General features: G+C 37.6%; 2 protein-coding genes across 2 annotated transcripts in view; both read left to right on the top strand.

Moving 5' to 3' along the window:
- LOC109059926 (alpha-1,3-mannosyl-glycoprotein 4-beta-N-acetylglucosaminyltransferase B-like) overlaps window positions 1–407 on the top strand; it is a 122,642-nt gene extending 122,235 nt beyond the window's left edge. The window contains exon 15 of the mRNA XM_042769687.1: window positions 1–407. This exon is cut by the window's left edge and continues 985 nt beyond it. The gene's annotated coding sequence lies outside the window, so the exon portion shown is untranslated.
- A 1,857-nt stretch (window positions 408–2,264) lies between these two features.
- Window positions 2,265–21,151, top strand: LOC109106522 (calnexin). Its single transcript, XM_042769686.1, is given in 15 exon segments — window positions 2,265–2,400; window positions 8,502–8,696; window positions 9,227–9,300; window positions 9,980–10,038; window positions 11,048–11,189; window positions 11,907–11,988; window positions 12,952–13,144; window positions 13,299–13,488; window positions 13,589–13,702; window positions 14,822–14,978; window positions 15,366–15,602; window positions 18,146–18,265; window positions 18,340–18,442; window positions 18,580–18,668; window positions 19,091–21,151. Coding segments are annotated over 14 exon segments (1,812 nt in total). The 5' UTR covers window positions 2,265–2,400; window positions 8,502–8,504; the 3' UTR covers window positions 19,151–21,151.
- Window positions 21,152–21,397: the final 246 nt, after the last annotated feature.

Genomic DNA, 21,397 nt, shown 5'->3' on the forward strand with positions numbered 1-21,397 from the left:
GCGCTGGTATGCTCAGTTTGCTCTCTGATAATAGAAAAAATATTTATCAGATGCTTCACAAATTTGTCAAGGGTTCTGATATTTTTTCATGCCTTAAAATGATTCACTATATTGTAATATAACACTGATGGTTATAGATAAAGTGAGCGATCAGCATGTTTGACAAGATCTTGAGCTACAAAGCAAAGTTATCTTCAAAGAAAGAAAGAAAAAGAGAAAGTCTGTGCTGTAAGATGTTGTAACAGAGGAGAGTCACTTCCCCGCACAGGTCGAGGAGAAATCCAGCGCCATCAACTTTCACTATCCCTGTCCTGTTTTCTCTTGATTAGCCCATTTGATCCATGAACTCAAATGAAAATGTAATGCTCCTGCCAAACATTTTGAATAAAGACAAAGTCCAAACTTGACTACAGTGTTTATATGTTGCTATAGTTGCAAGGTATTGTTTTTTTACTACCATCAAAGTTTTGAGCATGATTATAAATCTAGAAACAAAAGAAATATCCGTCTGTTATTATCTTTTCTTATGGCAGCTTTATATTTATGGAAGTCAAATCACTTGTAACTTTGAATCTCTGTCATTATTGCCACACTGTTTTATAAAAGGTGCCTTTGATTCTACCCTCCCAAATTCTGAATAATATCTTATTGTATCCGGTTAATAAATACATCAATCTGTAGGATCCCCAACATTATTTATGAGGTCAAGAAGACCCCTTGGGGGGCGTCTTTATTAGTGAGTTTTATAGTAAGAAGGTTAACAGGTTAACCAGCCACTGACAGCTGCTCTATCTGTCTCACTGCCCTGGAGCCGGTCATCTGATGGAAATGAGACCATGGCCACCTGAAAAACAAGCAAGATGAGAGACTTTTAGGGTGTGCCCTAAACACTTAATACTGGAATTCAGTTTCACTCGCATGACAATAACCAGCAATAAAGAATCTATTCACAAAATCCAGTCTCGCACTAAAGGATATGAAACTTCCATTTAAATTAAATGGGCAAATCAGCTTGACGGAGAACAGATGGTGTGCTGTCCAGGAGCCTTAAAGGGATCAAGATGAAGATTTTACATCATTTGATACATGACTTTCTACATCACTTACTGTATGACACCAAAACTGTTTGAATTTTCATTTTTGGGTGAATTATCCCTTTTAACAATGAATAAAATGTTGTGTTTGCTTGTGAAGTTAATGCAAGGACAATATCTGTCATAATGTCGCAATGTAGTATGATGTCACGATTCCCAATGCTCTAAATTTACACATTTAACAGAATTTGTGTAACCAAAAAAGGTTATTATTTATTTTATTATTTATTTTTTAATAAAACTAAGGTGTCTTGGAATTATATGTGTGTACAAATCTAATTTTATCATTTTCAAACATTTTAGACAGAGATTGTGTTCAGAATGGCACACAAGCTTCCTGCTTACTGCCCAGTGCATACTGCCTACTATATATATATATATATATATATATATATATATATATATATATATATATATATATATATATATATATATATAAAAGAATAGTGTGTCTCTGTAGCTGTCGAGGCTGTTACCTTACAAATAAATGTGCAAACCATTCTTTTTACAAAGGCTTGTTAATAAGGACTGGTGGGGACCTACTAATGCTATTGTTTTTAGATACACCACAGTAGTTTGTAGTTTACAGTAAAATGTGCATATGTACATATGAAGGTGTTTATAATTACCGTTTCCCGCCTCCAGTTCACTCAAGCATTTGAAGATGAAACATCACATGGTTGTGGGAAACAGTATCCCATGCAGTGTCTTCAGATGCATACATCAGATTTCAGCAAATGTAGCAGGTAATCCTGGAATTCCATGCATACAGAAAATCCACATACTATTCACAGTATGCACACAGCATAATGCAGTATAGTAGGAGCAGTATGGTAGTATGCCATTACAAACACAGCTTCTGTACTGATTTCAGTGTACTTGAGTTATATTTAGCAGATTCTATAGTAGGTCATCAGTTTATTGATGGTTTGCATACTACGTACAGTATACATACTGGATACTGCAGAAATATTAAGAGTAGTATGGTATGGCATTTCGGACACAGCACAAGTATCCGTCATCTTTCGCTTCTACCCTGATGTGTCCAATAAGCGTCTATTTCCGTGTCCTCGACGGCCAATCAGGGGTGTCCACGAGGTGTAGGTCGGAGGCGGAGACCACAGTCTATGACAGACATGAAATCTGGACAATCATCATCTCGCACTGTCCAAGAGGCGTGTCTACGCTGAGCACAGTAGCCAATCGGATGCGCGCGGGAGGCGGAGCCTCTTTTTCTGGATTCGTCGTCTATAAGCACACGTGACGCGCTGGAGTCGCAGGCGGAGTGCTGCATCAGTGAGCACGGGTGAGTACGCTAAACCTGCAAATATTAGCTTAATTAGACATGCGAGCCATTCAGTTTATGTGCAGTACGGTGTGCTACTGTATTATTGTCAGAAAGCGGGATTAGATGGTTTAGCATGCGAGTAAAACTAGAATATGCGCGTAGAGCTAAAGGCCAGCTGGTCATCGAGCTGCTTGAGCTAAGCTAACGCTAACTGATACAGGTGTCATGTCAGTAAAAACAGCCGTGTAATCAAACCTTCTCACAGAAACCCGCCTCATTATTACTGATCGTGTGATCTTGTCAGCGGAGTGAGATGAGAGCTGCAGGGGGTTTATCAATGTTGGGGGGCGGGCAGAGCTGCGGAGAGAGATTTGCAAATTAACTGAATGAAGTCAATCAAACATTAATGTACCTTGCTTTAAGTTAGGCAGATGTCTGCGCATTAAAATGATTATGTACACTTGTGTAAGATTTAATTCATTTTTTTCTTAAACATTATTCGCTCGTGTTTAAAATATTCACATGTAAAGTTAGATGGTAGGTGTTTCTAATATTAAATGTATAGTCCGTGCACGTGGATATGAACGTGTATGTGGTTAAATATCACTCAGCCTGATCTTTTGCTTTCAGTTTGAGTTCATAAATGGAGATTTGTGGAATTGTGTGGGGGATATAATGCGGAAAAACCAAACCGGCTAAACTAGAGCAGCACATGTCAGTTGAAGCGTCATTTCCGCTCTTTTAAAGGAAACGCAGAGGTCACACTCTGATATTTGCATGGGCCAGAAACTTGGGGTTAAGTCCTATTAAAACAAAGAAGCACTTAGGATAAGACTTCATATCTCGTTATATTAAGGAAATCATGCAGTTCATCCCAGCAAGAAAATGATCTTGTGGTTTATCATGTAACTAAGTGTCTTCAGATTCTGGCACTTTGAATGTAGAGCTCAACTTCGACCTTTACTTATAACCAAAAGATCCCTTTTCTGGTGGTAACTCTTGTCAAGACGTTTAACGCTTTCCTAACACTGTCATTCAAGTTCCTCGATCTCAAAGATTTATAAGAAATTGGTCATTCCAATTATCCACACATCTATACAAATTCACACTTAACTCCTGCACGTTGCTCAGAGGCAGAGTCACACTGGTGCACTATGGGAAGGTCTGAGGCACCTTCCCCCATCGTCTCAAGCCCAGATCTGTGGCACTCGAGCGTAAAGAGGCTTAACCATGTGTTCTGAAAGTGTATGCATTCACTATTGTGTGCTGAATTGAACAAACCCCCGGTTAGGCCATGCTGGGACCACCACATGGGGCTTAATCTCATGGAAAGCTGACATAACGAGCGCCTGCTCTGAACAATCATTTAAGCAGTTATATAAACAACAAATACAACATACAACCGACCTGTTGCAGAATAAACTGCAATATGATGATAAAGTCTTATATCAGCCTGAAGGTGTTTATAATGCAGAAACAACAGTACATGGCTGTTATTGTGATGATAATTATCTGAAATGTTGTAATAGAGCATCTACATTTGTTTTTATTAACACCAGAGAGGAGTCCGTCCTTTCACTGGAAGATCCACTCATGATATTTTGATTTGAAAATCACAAGGTACGAAAATAAATAAATAAATAACAAAACTAGCACAGCTCTGGGGGAAAGGGTTGTATACACTTCAGATAGGTTTGCATATCAGTCGTTTTGCAAACCTGTCTGACCACGGGACGCTGCCGTGACCAGAGAAGACCGATGTGGATGGGTCAGTCGTGTGTAATCAGCAGAACAGATCTCTGCTCTAACTGGATTTGAAGCAGCTCACTGTCAGTTAGTACTGCAGTGTTAAATGTCTTCCTCTTTCAGTCCAAATGTTTGTTTTATTGGGGGAAGGATGGAGTCAGTCCAGCCCAGAGCGAATGAATCAGCTTTGTGCATACAGGAACCGCTGGACCCCCCCCCCCCCCCCCCCCCCCCCCCCCCCCCCCCCACCCCCCCCCCCCCCCCCCCCCCCAGTGACCCTTCATAGAAATAATGAGTCTGTTCTGTAGTGATGGTTTGTATTGCAGTCTAATTAATGGGCTGATATTGTCCGATAAGTCTATCTGCTTAAACGATTAACACAAGTTTTAGTTTTCACTTGTGTTTTTTTTATTTTATTTTTATTTTTTTTACTTCAAAATCTGCTGGAGACTTGTCAATTTCAGGCATATTCTTCTTTGAAGTAATGTAAATTTTGAGTAAACATTGTATGAAATTAGTGTTAATTTAATACTTTTCTCAGTCTAAAAATCTGGGAGCACCTTCAGAAGTTGTGATTTTTTTTTTTAAAAGTAATTTTTTGAATAAAAACAAAATTAATATATGTTTTTTTTTTTTTTGTTTTTTTTTTTTTTGCTTTTATTTCTAGTGCACTAATCATATTTAAAAACTTGTTTGTTTGTTTGAGAGAGTCTAATTAATAGACTTTTTGAATGAATCAAAGTCAATTGCTGTAGCATTTGACTTTAATTCATTCCAATAACATTGGTCTGAAGGCACGCTGTTGCACAAACAGTGTTTGAGTCTTTCTAGAAGGGGAAACTGAGTTTTACTGTTAGTGTTGATCAACCTGTTTTTCATTTCCTCAACATTTTTATTTTTAGGCATAAATAATCCTTGTGTTCACTTATGTTTTATGTTAAATCAAACAGTGGTGGTCTTAACTTAGCAAGTGTTTAGTTGGTTTTGCGTGAGTCTGAGAGTATATTTAATTTCGCTGATGTCTTGTGTTGCTTTAGCTCAGATGCTGATGTTAACCTCTGATTAGCTTTAACAGAGCTGATGATGGAGTGCTGGCATTGTGTGTTGTCTGTAATCTCTCTACCCCCACACATGATCATTAGTTCAGTGAGCAACAGATGGGTCAGGAGTGTATCCCGTGACCCCCAACCTCACAACAATACACACACACACACACACACAGAGTCCACCCTGTGTAGCCCCAGGGATCCTCAATACTAGTGTTGAGTTGGTCTGATCTCAGTGTGGTACTAAGTTGATTTGTTTGTGTTTATAGTTTAAAACTGCTCAGTGGTGGTCAATCTGGGTTATTTATGCCAGAAATCTCAAGAGCAATTATTGTATTGTGTATATATTGTTGAATATAAATGTAATTAAAAAAAAAATAGATATTTTTTTAAGTTTTTAAACCGACACCCTTGTTTAGGCGGGTATGAGATGCAAATATATTACTAGTTAGATCTAGGGTTACACGGTTACTTTAAACAAAAAAAAAAAAAATCTGATATCACAAATTCAGTGAAACGAGTATATGTGGTCAAAGACTATAGAATACCCAAGACGTGTCACTCGTATAGTTTTGAATGGGGAAAAATGCATCGCTAAATATGGTCGCTCCATCGAAAGAAGCCCCGCCTTCTGAGTAAAAGAGCCAATCACTAATCGGTAAAGTCATCACGTCACTGCAGCTGCTGTTAGACACAGATATGTATACATAGATGCCTCACTAGCGACTGTTTCTATGGGCTGCTATACGTAAGCCGTCTGCCAAATTGAAGGGTCAACTTGACGTCATTCACCATAATAATCGATGAGTATCTGTGGTTCCACCCCTTCTCGTTTTCTCACCTGTGAAAGGTTATCCCGTTTTATTCGCGGGAATTTTTACGACCATCCCTGCAGGATTTTGGCGTCTTCGAATATCGGCTGTGCAGGATTGTGACATCTTTCGAATAAGATCATTGATCTATTTGGATGTTGAATAGCTTTTTAACGCCATTTGAGCAAAAGAAACAATTCAATCAAAATAAACAATTCATTCAAACTGGCTGATCTTAGCCTGAAAAATAAGCTTTTTAACGCCATTTGAGCAAAAGAAACAATTCAGTCAGATTTCATTGGTGATTTCAAACATGAACAGTTTTGGAGAATCTGATGTTTCTTCATTCAAAAAGATAGGAGCTGTGCTTGCATGCCTGAGAGGTGTTTCAAAGATTTAATGTGGTGTTTGTTTCGGAGTGAAGCATGGCATTGTGTTCTTATACACATGAGCAGCTCCTGATACAGTGTTTTCAGTTTCTCAAGAGTGGCTCGGTTCACAGTAAAATCTGCTCCTCATGAACTCATCTTTGCATCTGCTCTGAGTTTGGGTCACTAATAACTAATAACATGCATTCAAAACATGCTAACCATCTTCCCAGACTCGTAATGAGATGCTTAAACATTTCTGTTTTCAACCAAACAGAAGCTTCAGTGGCGTCATGCGGTTTTCTGCCTAATTTTGAACCGCAATTGCATTTTTTTTTTTTAATCAGAAAATCACAGTTTAATTTTAATCCTCGAAACATGCAGCCCTAGTTTTATGTGGCTTGTTTGTGAGGTTGGTCAAGACTAGTCGTTTGTGTGTAGTTTTTGTTTTGTTTCGGCTGTCATGGTGACGTGTTGTTATCAGACGCTGTTGGCACCGCTGCATCAGTCCCAGTAATCCTGAGTGTGTTAAGCTCATTAGCACAACAGTCTGTGGGGTACACCACGTGTGTGTTTAAACACGACCCGGTTGCCTATTTAAGGCTTTTTGCAATGTTTATTGATACCCTGAGGAATGATCTGACAGCGCTGTAAAGCTCCGCTCTTGAAGCGAATGAAGTAATCACACGCTCACACTAAAGAGAGAAAGCAAGGGTTTGTGGGTCTTGTAATGAGATGAAATTCAGGTGGTCATTAGAGTATTTAGCTAAATTTGCTTCTGCTGGCTCACTCCAAATGATACTTCAGTTGAAATGATGCTTACAGTGAATATAGATGGCAAACGCTTGGTTTTATCCACCGCAAACACGTTTCTTGGTAAAATACTGGTTATTTTCTGGTTATTTAGTGTGTTTGCACATGTTGGTGTGTGTTTAATCTCATTGGGGTAAATCTTATTAAAGAAAGGGGGCTGATGCTGCAGACTCCGCCTTTCTGCCATCGCCATGGCGACTGAGTCATGGGGACCCTGAGATGGCAACATGTCCACTGCACACACAACAGTCTGCAAATACAGGCCGCTGTTTACATCAACGCGCACCTGTCTGTGAGGGCTGGGCACTGACGTAACGTACCATGTGATCATGGAAAAAAATGAAGAAATTCTGCTAACAGTGTCTCACTTCATATGTGCTGGTGATGAAGTCCTGATGCGTTGTGTGACTTATAGGGCTGGGTATAGTTACAGATTTCATGATTCAATTCTGTTTCACAAGCTCTTAATACGATTTCACTCTGATCTTGATCCAATCTATTTGAAGATGTATCAGGTACAGATGTATCTCTCCACTAATGCTGTAAACTATACAGGAACCCTGTCCAGCTGTTAAGTTGGTATATATTTTTAGATGTAATAATCAACACTCAAATTTAAAATAGTTGTTTAAAAACATTTAAATTGTGCATAAGGCATTTTTTTTTATAGAATTTTTAACTTATTGTTTCTACTCTGATTCTAGCACTCTGATTGGCTGTTTGGCTTAGCAAATACATATACTCATACATACTCATACAGACACAGTTGGTCTTTGATGACAATGTGAGGCGGCAGTACATTTCCTTTCATTGCTGCTAGTTCTTTGATGTTTGTTTGGCATGTCTGAGCCTTAAGGACAAACTTCCAGTCAGTGACCCTTAACACACACAGGTAGACGTTCAATAAACTGTTATGGCGACAGTGTTTAGTGCAGATGTCACACCAGCATAATCATACTGAGATTTTATACTGCAAGAGCTGAGAGAACATTTTCAGTTTAATAGGTCTTCAGGAAAATGTTGGTTGGTTTAAAGGGACAGTTCACCCAACAATGAAAATTGTCAACATTTACTCGGCCTCAAGTTGTTCCAAACCTGTATGAAATTGTTTCTTCTGCTGAACATAAAAGAAGATTTTTTTTTTAAGAATGTGGATAATCAAACAGTAGATGGTCCCCTTGATTTCCATGGGATTGAGTAAAGTCAAAGTATCACAAAATTTTCATTGTTGAGTGAACTATCCTTTAAGAAAACTCACAGCCAACATCATAAACCATAGTCAACCATCTGACTGTCCTGAGCCGTGTCTAATTCATTCCCTCTTGTGTCTGCAGACTATGGAGCTGAAGATGCGGTTGTGTGTGGCGCTGCTCTCCCTGAGTCTGTGTCTGGGCCTCATGGGTCATGTGAGGGCGCAGGAGGAGGCCGATGACGTGGAGATGGACGTGGAAGATGCCATCGATGACATGCGAGAGGAAGATGTTGAGGAAGAGGAAGAAAAAGCCCCCGGTCCCCCGCCAGTGCCCACGGTTAGAGCGTTACCTGCTCATACTGCGGCTGATTGTGAAACGTGCTTTACCTAGACAACACTCCAGGATCTTCATGCTTAAATGTAGATCTCTGTTCATTCTGCTGAACTGTCACCCATGTGTTGATCAGGGACAGATCAGTAACTCTCTGAGCGACCTAAACCAGCTCATAACCACCACAGCACTATACCTTAAACTCAAAATAGCATCCACTTCTTGAGATTTCTTGAGAACAATGAGACTTGATGCTTGATGGGAAGTTATAATTTAGATTTAGCCAGATCAGCGGTTGTCTGTGTTTGTTTGAGGTATTTGATCTGCCATTAATTAATCATGTTACTTAAAGGGCAAGTTCACATAAAGATTAAATTCCGTCTTGATTTACTGTCCCTCATGTCATTCCAAAGCCACATTACTTTAATTCTTCCCTGTAACACAACTCTCTGTGTAAGCTTAAATGTTGTTAAATATGAAATAGTATTATGCTGGTGCAACTAGGTTAACATCTTCCCCAAACGTCTTTATTGAAGGTGACATATAGAGCTCCAGAGCCGATGGGAGAGCACTACTTTGCCGAGTCATTTGATAAAGGAACACTTCAGGGGTAAGATGGTTATTATCCTCAGAACAGAGACATCATAAACTGAAAATGCTTGTCATAAATACACTGATGTTCAATAGTTTGGGGTCAGTAAGACTTTTAAAAATATTTTTGAAAGATGTCTCTTATACTCTTATTAAAAAAATAAATAAGGCTAACATTGTTAAATATTATTCAAATAATAATGTAATAATATTCAAAAAACAGCTTTCTGTTTGAATATATGGTAAAATGTAATTTATTGTTGTGATCAAAGCTGTATTTTCAGTATCATTACTCCAGTCTTCAGTGTCACATGATCTTCAGAAATCATTCTAATATGCAGATTTGCTGCTCAAGAAACATTTCTGATTATTATCAATATTGAAAACAGTTGTGCTGCACGATATTTTAGTAAAACTTGATACACTTTTTCAAGATTCTTTGAATAGAAAATTCTTAAGAACAGAAATAATTTGGAATAGAAATCTTTTGTAACAAATGTCTTAGTCACTTTTAGTCAGAGTAATGCTGCTAGGCTAAAAATTTATTATTTCAAAATAAATTAATAAATCTTAACCAACTACAAACTTTTGAACAGTAGTGTATATCATTTGAAAAAATGTTACAGACATGAGCAAAAAGAGCCTTTGTTTGTCAAGTATTTGTCTAGATGGTTTTTTTTTTTTTTTTTCTCATCTAGATGGGTTTTATCCCAGGCCAAGAAAGATGGCATTGATGAGGAAATTGCCAAGTATGATGGTAAGTTTCATAACCTATTTCATTTACTGTTCATCTAAAATATATATATATATATATATATATATTTATTTATTTATTTATTAAGAGGTGCACCTATTGCAATTTACTTTGGCTGGTTCTGATTTTCTTTCTAAGAACTATAATTGACAGCATATACAAACAAAAATCTGCTTTTTTTTTTTTTCAAAGCAAATAAATCATTAACATAAAAGAAATGATTTAACATTACAATTCTCCCAGTCTGGACTAAGTTACAAATGTTCTCTCACTTAATCAACTCTCGAAATAAAGTGCTCTGTGACTGGAAAGAGGTAGAAATAACAATTAACTGAAAATAAATTGCTGTATATAACAAAACGGATGTCATTTTCTACTGTTTTTTTTTTTCCCCTAACCTTATTAAATATGTCATCTTTCACATTAAAATTCTTACATTGTTTCAGTTAAATCGGTTAGAATAATAAGAAACTGTAGAGATGTGACCATTCAAATGAAATCAGTCTCAACAAATGCCAACCTACCACTGCAGAGGAAGCAGAAGCTGCATCTGAAGTGGCATTAGATGTGTATTTACACAGACTGTTTGATCAAACTAAGAGGTGCCATAAATGCATTTACACTGCAAAATTACAAATGCATAAATCATTTTATAAGATTAATTTTTTGAACACAAATAAGAAATGCACTGAAAATTCACTAAAAATTAAAAAAAACAAACCAAAGCCACCTGCAAATTGACTCAAATTTACTATTTATTCAATTAGTCATTCATTCAATCACTCATTCAACCGATTTGTTCAAAACAAAAACTCATAAACAAACAATAAAAAAAAACGTATTTATTCATTCAGTAACGAAAAACGTATCCGTTTACAAGACGAATACATTAAAACCTTACAAAAACGTTTGGTGGCCAAGTTTAATTGAATATGAAGTGGTTTGCAGGCAATACAAGAACTGAAGATGTGTGAGATGATCGTGAGGTCATGGTGTGTTGTTTTGTGTGTAGGTAAGTGGGAGGTTGAGGAGATGAAGGACACTAAACTCCCGGGTGATAAAGGTCTGGTGTTGAAATCTAAAGCTAAGCATCACGCAATCTCTGCTCTCCTACTGCGACCTTTCACCTTTGACACCAAACCACTCATCGTCCAGTGAGTATTCGTGTCTGACTTGGCCTGTCCATATGAAGAGAGTATAAAGAGAATATTGTAGTTAAAATTCTATGAAGTAGTGAGTTGGAAATTGTCAGTGATTTCGTGGCAAAGTTCTTATTTTGACATATGTGACCCTGGAGCGCAAAACCAGTCTTAAATCGCTGGGGTATGTTTGTAGCTATAGCCAAACATACATTGTATGGGGTCAAAATTATCGATTTTTCTTTTATGCCAAAAATCATTAGGATATAAAGTAAAGATCATGTTCTATGAAGATATTTTGTAAATTTCCTACCGTGAATATATCAAAACCTAATTTTTGATTAGTAATATGCATTGCTAAGAATTAATTTGGACAACTTTAAAGGCGATTTTCTCAGTATTTTTATTTTTTTGCACCCTCAGATTCCAGATTCTCAGGTTAACAAACCATATATCTATGGAAAGCTTATTTATTCAGCTTTCAGATGATGTAGAAATCTCAATTTTGAAAAATTGACACTTAAGACTGGTCGTGTGGTCCAGGGTCACACATTTGCTTTGTGTTTTCATGTAGCAAGTATTATAGTACATTGGCATTGCCTGAAAATGTCACGTTTCGTATAAAGCTCAGCTCAAGACCAAAATTAAACCATATACTCAAATGATCAAAAACCAGCAATGTCAAAGCCTTAAAAAGTAAAATGATAGTAACTGTGTGCCATGTTTTCTCAGGTATGAGGTGAACTTTCAGACCGGCATTGACTGTGGCGGCGCTTATGTTAAACTGCTGGCTCAAACCCCTGATCTTGACTTGGTAAGATGGTCTATATGTTCATTGTTCTGGTGATAATATAAATATCACTGTATGATGTGTCTCAATAATTCCTGCTATACCTGCCCTGAAAATGTTTACACTTTATAGAAAACTAACCTAGACTCTCAATTTGCTGAAATGTGAAGATGTGGCATAACCTGTTTTTATTAGCTATTAGATGCATTTCTGCTGATCTGACTACAAGTTGTTCGCTGAGATGCATTTCTGTTTGCACTGCATTGTATTAACCCTGTTAAAGCCTGACATGAAGTAACAGTCAGATTTTTTTTAGTTTATGAAGTCTTAAGATCAAAAAAGGTTTGCATATGTGTTTTTTGAGTTTCATTGATATATCAGGCTTTTATGGCTCATATAATATAATATAGTGAGAATATGGAGCATACACTCAAGAAAGAAAAAAAAAAAGTTTTATTCAGAAGCCCAAACCGAGCAAAAAAATGCATTTTGGTGCAAATACTGATATTTATATGGCCAAAAAATAGATTTAGAGATTAAATGTTCCTCAAAAGCCTTTTGTATCGTATTTGATTATAGCATTTTAATTTTTTTCTGAGAAGTTGCTTCAGTAAGTGTTTATCTTGAAATACTACTAACAATATAAAACTATTTGGCAAGACTTGTCTTTTTGAAATTAATTCTGTTTTTCTGATGTATAATCTTTGGTATGAAATAGCCTGTGAAGTTGATGTGGCAGTAAACTTAATCTGCATTCACAACGGATTCTGACTGGCTCCACATGTGTTTTCATACAAACACAAAACATTTTGGACCTGTTTACACCTGTATTTAATTACTGCTGACTCTTGTGATATATGCAGGATCAGATGACCTGTGTTGCTGTGTATATACACAGTTTAATGATAGCATATGAGCTGGACTTAACACTTAATGTATAAGATGTGATTGTGTCCTCACCTCGCTCTTCCCTGTCTGTCCTCACAGGAGGAGTTTGTGGATAAGACTCCGTACACCATCATGTTTGGGCCTGATAAGTGCGGTGAGGATTACAAACTGCACTTCATCTTTAGACACAAGAACCCCAAAACCGGCGAGTTTGAGGAGAAGCATGCTAAGAAGCCCGACGCAGACCTGCGCACATACTACACCGACAAGAAGACCCACCTCTACACACTGGGTAACAGCACGCATCTCATCCTGCTTCCATAAGCGCCACCTACTGTCAGAGAGTACAATTACATGTTCATTCAGCCCGGCTGCCATTTTATAACTCATCAATCTGAACAGACAAGCTGGACAGAATTTCTCATGTGTGTCGATATGTCCTGCAGTGCTGAACCCTGACAACAGTTTTGAGATCCTGATCGACCAGACAGTGGTGAACAGCGGCAATCTCTTGAATGATATGACTCCCCCCATCAACCCCCCGGCCGAGATCGAGGATCCCGATGACCACAAACCAGAGGACTGGGATGAGAGACCCAAGATCCAGGACCCAGACTCCGTCAAACCCGAGGACTGGTGAGACAGAGAGTGTCTTTATGTCTGTGTGTGTTGTCCTGGGGTTCAGAATCGTCACTTTTTGTCCATATCCTCATTATTTGATGTGTTTGTAACTCAGGGATGAAGATGCTCCTGCTAAGATTCCTGATGAAGATGCTGTGAAACCTGACGGCTGGTTGGACGAGGAGCCGGAGTACATCGGTGACCCCGATGCCCTCAAGCCAGAAGACTGGTAAGGCTTACATTACATTAAAAGTGTTAAGAAAATTATGCTAACTTTATAAATACATATTTTTGGTCTTACTATGCACGATTACTGAAAATTCTGGGGGAAAAAACCCACAAAATTGCTAAAAAAAAAACACATTTTTTATTTTATCTTTTATCAAAATATTTTTTTCCCCTTCTGGAGAAACTCGTATAATTGAATATTTAAAAAAAAAAACTACTTTTTACAATCCAGTCATATTGTGATTTAGAAATTCTCACTTTTCATTATTTCAGTTACAAAGTGTTATGGATATATTAAAATATATTTTATATAGACGTCAGATCCTACAGTATGTACCTGCACACATACAGACAATTGATATATGTGACCCTGGAGCACAAAACCAGTCATAAGGCTAAAAGATATAAGCTGAATAAATAAGCTTTTCATTGATGTATGGTTCGTTATAATAGAACAATATTTGGCCGAGATATAACTATTTGAAAATCTGTAATCTGAGGGTGCAAAAAATCAAAATATTGAGAAAATCGCCTTTAAAATTGTCTAAATGAAGTTCTTAGCAATGCATATTACTAATTATAATACATTTTTGATATATTTACAGTAGGAAATTTACAAAATATCTTCATGGAACATGATCTTTATTTAATATCCTAATGATTTTTGGCATAAAAGAAAAATCGATAATTATGACCCTTACAATGTATTTTTGGCTATTGCTACAAATATACCCGTGTTACTTATGACTGCTTTTGTGCTCCAGGGTCACATATACCATATAGCAAATCTCGGCTGTGTTATTGTTTCTAAGTAAATATGATTTTTTTATTTTTTATTTTTTTTAAAGATGAATGCATACAAATGTGTCGAATTGTAATGAATGCAGAATCCCGCTGTATCGTGTGAAAGGCTGAGCACTTATGAGTTGGACAGTGGTGAAGTGAGCTGATTTTATTGAAGAAATAAGGACTCCTGGGGGGATGATCTAGATTTAATTTTTATAATTATAGCCTTAACCAAGAGAGCAGCTGAAATAGAAATATGAGGGGCACGTTGAGTGAGAGGTTTTCTCTCTTTACTGCCCTCTGCCTGCACTACATCTCTGCTCGTCTCTTTTAGGGATGAGGACATGGATGGCGAGTGGGAAGCACCTCAGATCCCCAATCCCATCTGTGAAACGGCCCCCGGCTGCGGGCCATGGGAGAGACCCATGATCGACAACCCCAACTACAAGGGCAAGTGGAAGCCACCAATGATTGACAACCCTAATTATCAGGTAATTAGCATACTGTAGAGCTCTTTTTTGGGTTAATGTCTTCATCTTTTTATTTTTTTTGCATTTTGCAGCTTGAGAATTTAAAGGGGTCATGAAATTAAGAAAATGGAGAAATTGTCGTGATAAGGACATCATAGCATCGTGTGCTCAGTAGACATGACTCTGTTCGGCTGCAGTGCAGCATTGCAACATTTGATGCAGTGCATCTAGTTCTAAATATAATGCTATAATCAACACTTTTCACGATTATTTGATTTTGGTTAACGTTACTGAGTCCAACAGGTTTAGAAGTCGTGATTTAAATACACCTATAACTCTGAGTGTTGAAAGCCTGACTTCTTTTAAACTAAACAAGGAAAAGTCAAAGTCTAAATGTTTATTTGTCAGGGAGTGTGGAAAGCCCAGGAAGATCCCCTAACCCCCAGACTTCTTTGAGGACAGGACTGCACCCCATTCCGTATGACTCCATTTTTCAGCGCCGTCGGTCACTTAACGTGAGCTGTGGTCCAAATGTCCTCGGACATCTTCTTTGACAACTTCTTCGTCACCTCTGATCGTACTGTGGCCGAGCGATGGGCGGCTGATGGCTGGGGTCTGAAGAAAGCAGCTGAGGGAGCCGCTGAGGTATGACACGTTTGTATTTGTCTCTCTCTTCTTCTCTACCTTTCCTTCAGTCAAGTGCTCATCACTGAGAGCGTACAGTTAACTAAAAAGGCACATCTTCATCCAATGCATTTTGCATGCAAAAAAGCAGCAATAAAAAAAACCATAACAAAAACAAAATTATCAATGCAATCTTGAGTGAGCTGCAATCACAAGTTTGCTAATATACCAGGAAACAAAACCATTAATAAGATTATAGATACACTAATACACACATTAAACACTTGTGAGGAAGAATTAGTCACTGATTTGCCAAGGTTTATGGCACAAGGTTTTTACATTATGTATTGTTTTTTTTTTCATCAATGACGTGTTTAAAAAACATTAAGTGCATTTCCAACATACAGTGACTTGGACTTCACCTCTTCTATGAGAAACATGTTTTTCATTTCTGAATTAAAATTCAGTGCAGGACCCCTCATTACTGTTTGTGTAAAGGTCAGCAAATCACCTAGAATATTAAATAATTTGACCTTTTATTACAATTTAATATAAATGAATAATTCCTTATAATTGAAGTAAATACATCTTTTTTTAAAATAGTGATTAAGATCTTTTGAACTCATCACATTAACTTCTAGAAAACGATGAATGACCACCAAGAGCACAAAATGTACATTTTTAAGAACTTGGCACAAATTTTAATGTAGATTTTTCACATGTTTGTCCTTTTCACTCTTATTTGTATATGACTTTATGCCAATAGTAAGAAGTCATAATTGTGGAATAATGTTTTCCTGACTCATGTGTTGTAAATGATGCCATGTGTGTCAGTGGAGCATGGCCATCCACTCGGCGCTGTTTCCACTCACTCTACAGACTTTCTCACATGACACAGCACAGGCAGCACAACCAGCCACGTTCTTTCACAACGGCCTGCTGTCTCCTCATCAACCCACACACATTCACACATGGATCCGTCTCTCTTACAAGCACACACGCAGCGAGACCACAGCTCCTCTGTGTCCTTCACACATTCACGCCTGACCACTCAAGAAGTATTTCTGTCCGTCTGGAGCTATAAGTGACCTTTTCTCTGACACTCTTATGAAGCACACACCGTCTGGAGCTGATAAGTCCGTTTCTCTCCCCCGAAATTTCTGGATTCTGTTTTTTTCCATTTAAATTTTTTCTGGATTCTGTTTTATGGTTAATCTAAAAGCATCTCTAATTGAAAGCATGAAACTTACACAATTTAACAACAGTTTATTAATAATGACATTCTGCATTATACTTTTCCTTAGATTCTGTTTTAATGGTTGAATTAAATTTGAATAATCAAGAAACATGTCTATTGAAATCAACTTTTTTTTTATCCATTTAATATAGTTTTAAAAAATTACAGTAATAGGGCCCTATGAATAAAAAAAAAAAAAAAAAAAAAAAAAAAAAATCAGACAGTCTTGGTTGTCCATTTTATTAAAAAACAGTGCTAATCACCTGAAGCCATAAAACATGAACAATTTAATATTTGAAAAAAATGTAATCAAATGAGGTTTACTGTTCATTCAGTTTTTTCAAGTTTATTTATTTATTTATTTATTACTTTGAGAAGTACATTCCACTGTGCAATACAGAGATATTTCTGTCATTATTTCTTCAGTGTGTAGTTGATAAAACTGTGCCACTTATTCACACAGAGACACGCAGAACATGTGGATTTCATATTATAATAGCAGTCTTTTTCCACTTTAATATTCTCAAACACTAGACTGTAATTTGAGAATAAAAAGATTTATTTCATAATGATATTTCCCCCTATTTTAAATTCTTATTCTCCAGTGAAAGGTTAGCGCTGGGTCTTGTTCAGCTGTTCTGGTGTGGGGTCTCTCTCTGAGGCAGGTTGTGGATCCCGGGGGACTGTCTCTGGCTCTGTCGGTGTGCTGGGAGGCACTGCTGAGCGCTGTGTACTATGGGATTAGCTGTTTTTTGGCCAGCGTTCATGAGAATGCCTACTGTGCACATGCCTTTTGCCCCAAAGATGAATTCCAGACATGCCTTGCATGTTAAACTCGAGGGCCTGCTCTGTCCCTGGCTAAAGGACCTAGCAGAAGCCTGTGTTTTTTTTGTCTGAGCAGCTTCATGCTTTGATTGTGGTCGGTTTAATCAGCCATGATGACTTTGTCACAGCAGCATCAAAGACAGTCAGGACAGAAGTCTCAAAAGGATGCACACTTGGTTTGGAGGGTTTACAGTGCAGTCATCCAATGATAATGTCATCATTGTGTTTCAGTGTCTTCATGAACTTTTTGTAGCATCAATATTTGAGTGTAATGTACTTTTAAATGGAGAGACATTTTTTTTTGTTTTTTTTAATTTAGCATTTAATTGTAGCTTGGTAGATTTTACAAGATAATCTTTTTGGGGTTTTTGTGGTGTCCTGATTTCTATTTTTATTAATAGTGGTGAAAATGGCAGAAAAAATAAAGAAGCAAAGTTATAGATTGGCTGTGTGAGACTCTTGTACATGTGTGTTAGTAAATTGTGTGTGTGTATGTTCACAGCCCGGTCTGGTGAATCAGATGATAACGGCTGCTGAAGAGAGACCCTGGCTCTGGATCGTCTACGTGCTGACTGTGGCTCTGCCTCTGGTGCTCATCATTGTCTTCTGCTGCACTGGAAAGGTAAAGTATCCTGACCTTAATGAATGGCCAAGGATGGATCTGTAGAATAAATGTCATTCTGTGCCTTACAGAAGAGCCCAGCGTCCACATCTGCTGCCGAGTACAAGAAGACAGACGCACCACAGCCAGACGTGAAGGAGGAAGCCGAGGACGAGGAAGCTAAGGAAGAAGAATCAGGTCTGATAGATAAACATGTCACGCATCTATTACAACTTTTGTTAAATCCTTCATAGAGTTTGTTTGTTTCTTTCTTTCTTGGTTTATGACCGTATGAAGGTTGGGTTGTTTTCTTTAATGAGTTGTTGTTCCCTCAGAAGCCAAGAAGAGTGAAGAAGAGGACTCCCCGGGAGAAGCAGAGGATGCCGCAGGGAGCGACAACAAAGACGGCGATACATCTAATGAGGTAGAGCAGCTTATGCTACTAGAAGAACATTAGAAATGTTACGTTTAGAGACTCTGTAAGCAAGTGTTCTTGTTTAGATTCTGTACAACAGGATTTCTAGAAGTTTTTTAACAGGCACCTTGATGTGGATTTAGAAGAAATAGTTTATTTTAGTAAATCAATTTGTCTTCAACGCATAAGTCTTCAGCAGCATTTTATGTGTTCCTGTAAATTAGGGTGATTTTTTTTTTTAGGTGTTTAATGCCATTTAATTTTTCCCAAATTGATGTGTATCTGAATTGAGGTCCTGATTGACACCATGAAAAATAATTACGCTACAAGTAGGGCTTTACAGTTGATTGATTGAGAAATGCATTGCAAATTATTCATTTGTTCACTACTTTTGTTGACAAAGTTATTCTCTCATATTGTGTCTTGTGTAGAAATCAGAGGATGACATTCTGAGAAGGTCTCCCAGAAACAGGAAACCGAGAAAGGACTAATGGACTTTCTGAATCTGCTGTAAAGTGCAAAAGTTCCTCTCCTCAAGCATATCCCAACATCCCTCTCCTCCCGGTCCTGCTCCACCTTTCCTCCCCTCACTCCCACGTTCCCTCCTTCCCCGTTCTTCTTCCGCCGTGATGATGGTCAGAACGAAACGGTGTGGTCCGCCACTCGACCAACAGCCAAACGAACACCTCCTCAAGTGGCCTTGAGGATGTTGATGGTTACCACGGTGATGATGGCTCTCAAATAGCATAGAAACTTTCCCCGTAACTAAAAAGGAAACACAATCTTTGTTACCATTCCTGAACTGTGCATCTGACGATGGCATAAAGATCCTGTTCCTACTCTCAGCTGTCTCACACACGCTTCCGGACAGTGTTCCTGAAGCCTGACACATGACCACACTATGGCACACTTGGTATTGTAAGGTTTACAGGCCAACAGCTTTATTCCTTTCTTCTAGAATTACTCAAGAAGCCATAGGCAATAGGAGATTGATTGGATATATTCATTATAAACTATAAGATTTGCCACTCGATTGCTTGGATATACACCTAGGTTTTAAAATATAAATGAGATGTTTTCCATGAGGTTCATCATTTTGTCATGGCATAGACTGGGCGTCCAGTACAAAGGCCAAACCATGACCTAAATGCAGCCAGATGGGGTGCATGCTCTCAGTAAGGTATCCAGGGAGAATGCCGGGTAGATTCGTAGGCTCTAGTGTACTGCCTTACTTGTAGGACACAAGATTTGCTAATATTTTTTCTGTGAATGTACTGTGAGTTTTGTCTAATGTTTTTTTTTTTTTTCTTCATTTGTTTTTGCTATTCAAATGGACTTTTTACTAAATCATGGATTGCTGTACAAATGTGTTTTCTGGTCTTGAACTGATTCTAACCTGTTCAGCCCAATAACAGGACGATTGACAGTTTTTACTCGTAACGTTTTACTTTCTTGCCCTCGTTGCGTTTTTTTCTGATCGTAACTTTCGAACCGTTTTAACTTTTCTCACTGTGATGTCATATCCTGTCCAGCCAATATTAGCAGCAGTAGCAGCTTCCCATTCGATTGAATCAATCATTTTCACACCACATTAGAACGAGGACTAAGTGACAGTTTAATCTAAGATATTTCCAATTCAAACTTTAATTAAATTTTTTATATATATATATTACACTAACAAGTGCTTAAATAGGCTTAATTTTTTAAATGTAAAATGTAAAAGGTTTTCTTTTGCTTTTGCTTTTTTTTTTAAGTAAATTTATTGAGTCACCTTTGAAAACTCAGTTTTCTAGTAAGTGTCACTCAAAGAGAAAACATGACAAAAAAAGGAAGAAAAAAAAAAGACCAGTGTCCTGGGTGTAACGCAAGCTGTTGAAGTCATTTCCTCAACCATGTCACATTGACTCCGCCCCTAAATACTTTGACCCCAAAGATATGAAAAAGGCACTATTAGGGGCTTACCCTTATCTAAAGTAAACTAGTGTATGTAGTGTTGCTTGAAGTTACTTTATACTCTCAATATGGCAGACCGGACTCATCTGTTTCTATTCCACCGAAGCAGTCTGGTGAGACGCCATAACATGAGCTCTACCCCAAGACTAATGAAGAGTTGGCACTTTCAAAGGTAACTGAGAAGAAAATAATAAAATACATATAGGACAATATTTGCTGCTCTGCTCTTAATATCTCATTTTGCTTTCTCTGATGGGCATCATCTCCAACTGTAAATGTCCTGTGTGCACACCTGTGTTTTGGGCTGTTTCTGTCGTCTTTCTTTTCTTGTCTTTTGGATTATCATTATTTCACAGATGTAGGTAATGATTAGTGTGGATGGATGGAAAAGCGTTGGATTGAGTGATTTGCTGGCATCGTTGAACTTGTGAAACTGAGATCATGAGTCTGGGTGATGATTCTGATCTCACTGAGACGGTTTGAGGGAAAATCCATCATGTTACTCACAAACTAAAATAAAATAATGATTTGATGAACGACTGATGTGTGTTACTGTGTGATTTTGAGGCTTCGTGTGGAATTAGGAAATTTTCCATTCAAGAGAAACCACATTTTATAGTACATTTCCCTCCAAAATGTATATTGCACTAATGCTAATTAATTAATTAAAGTGTGAAGTATTTGTATGTTATCATAGTTTTTCTTTTGTTTAATCTTTGGGAAAATGTGAATTGCCAATGAAAAGTAATATTTTTGGAGGAGGAATGTGCTTAACTGTCATTAAG

This window comes from Cyprinus carpio, chromosome A14 (genome assembly GCF_018340385.1).
Source record: "Cyprinus carpio isolate SPL01 chromosome A14, ASM1834038v1, whole genome shotgun sequence".
Classification (NCBI taxonomy): Eukaryota; Metazoa; Chordata; class Actinopteri; order Cypriniformes; family Cyprinidae; genus Cyprinus; species Cyprinus carpio.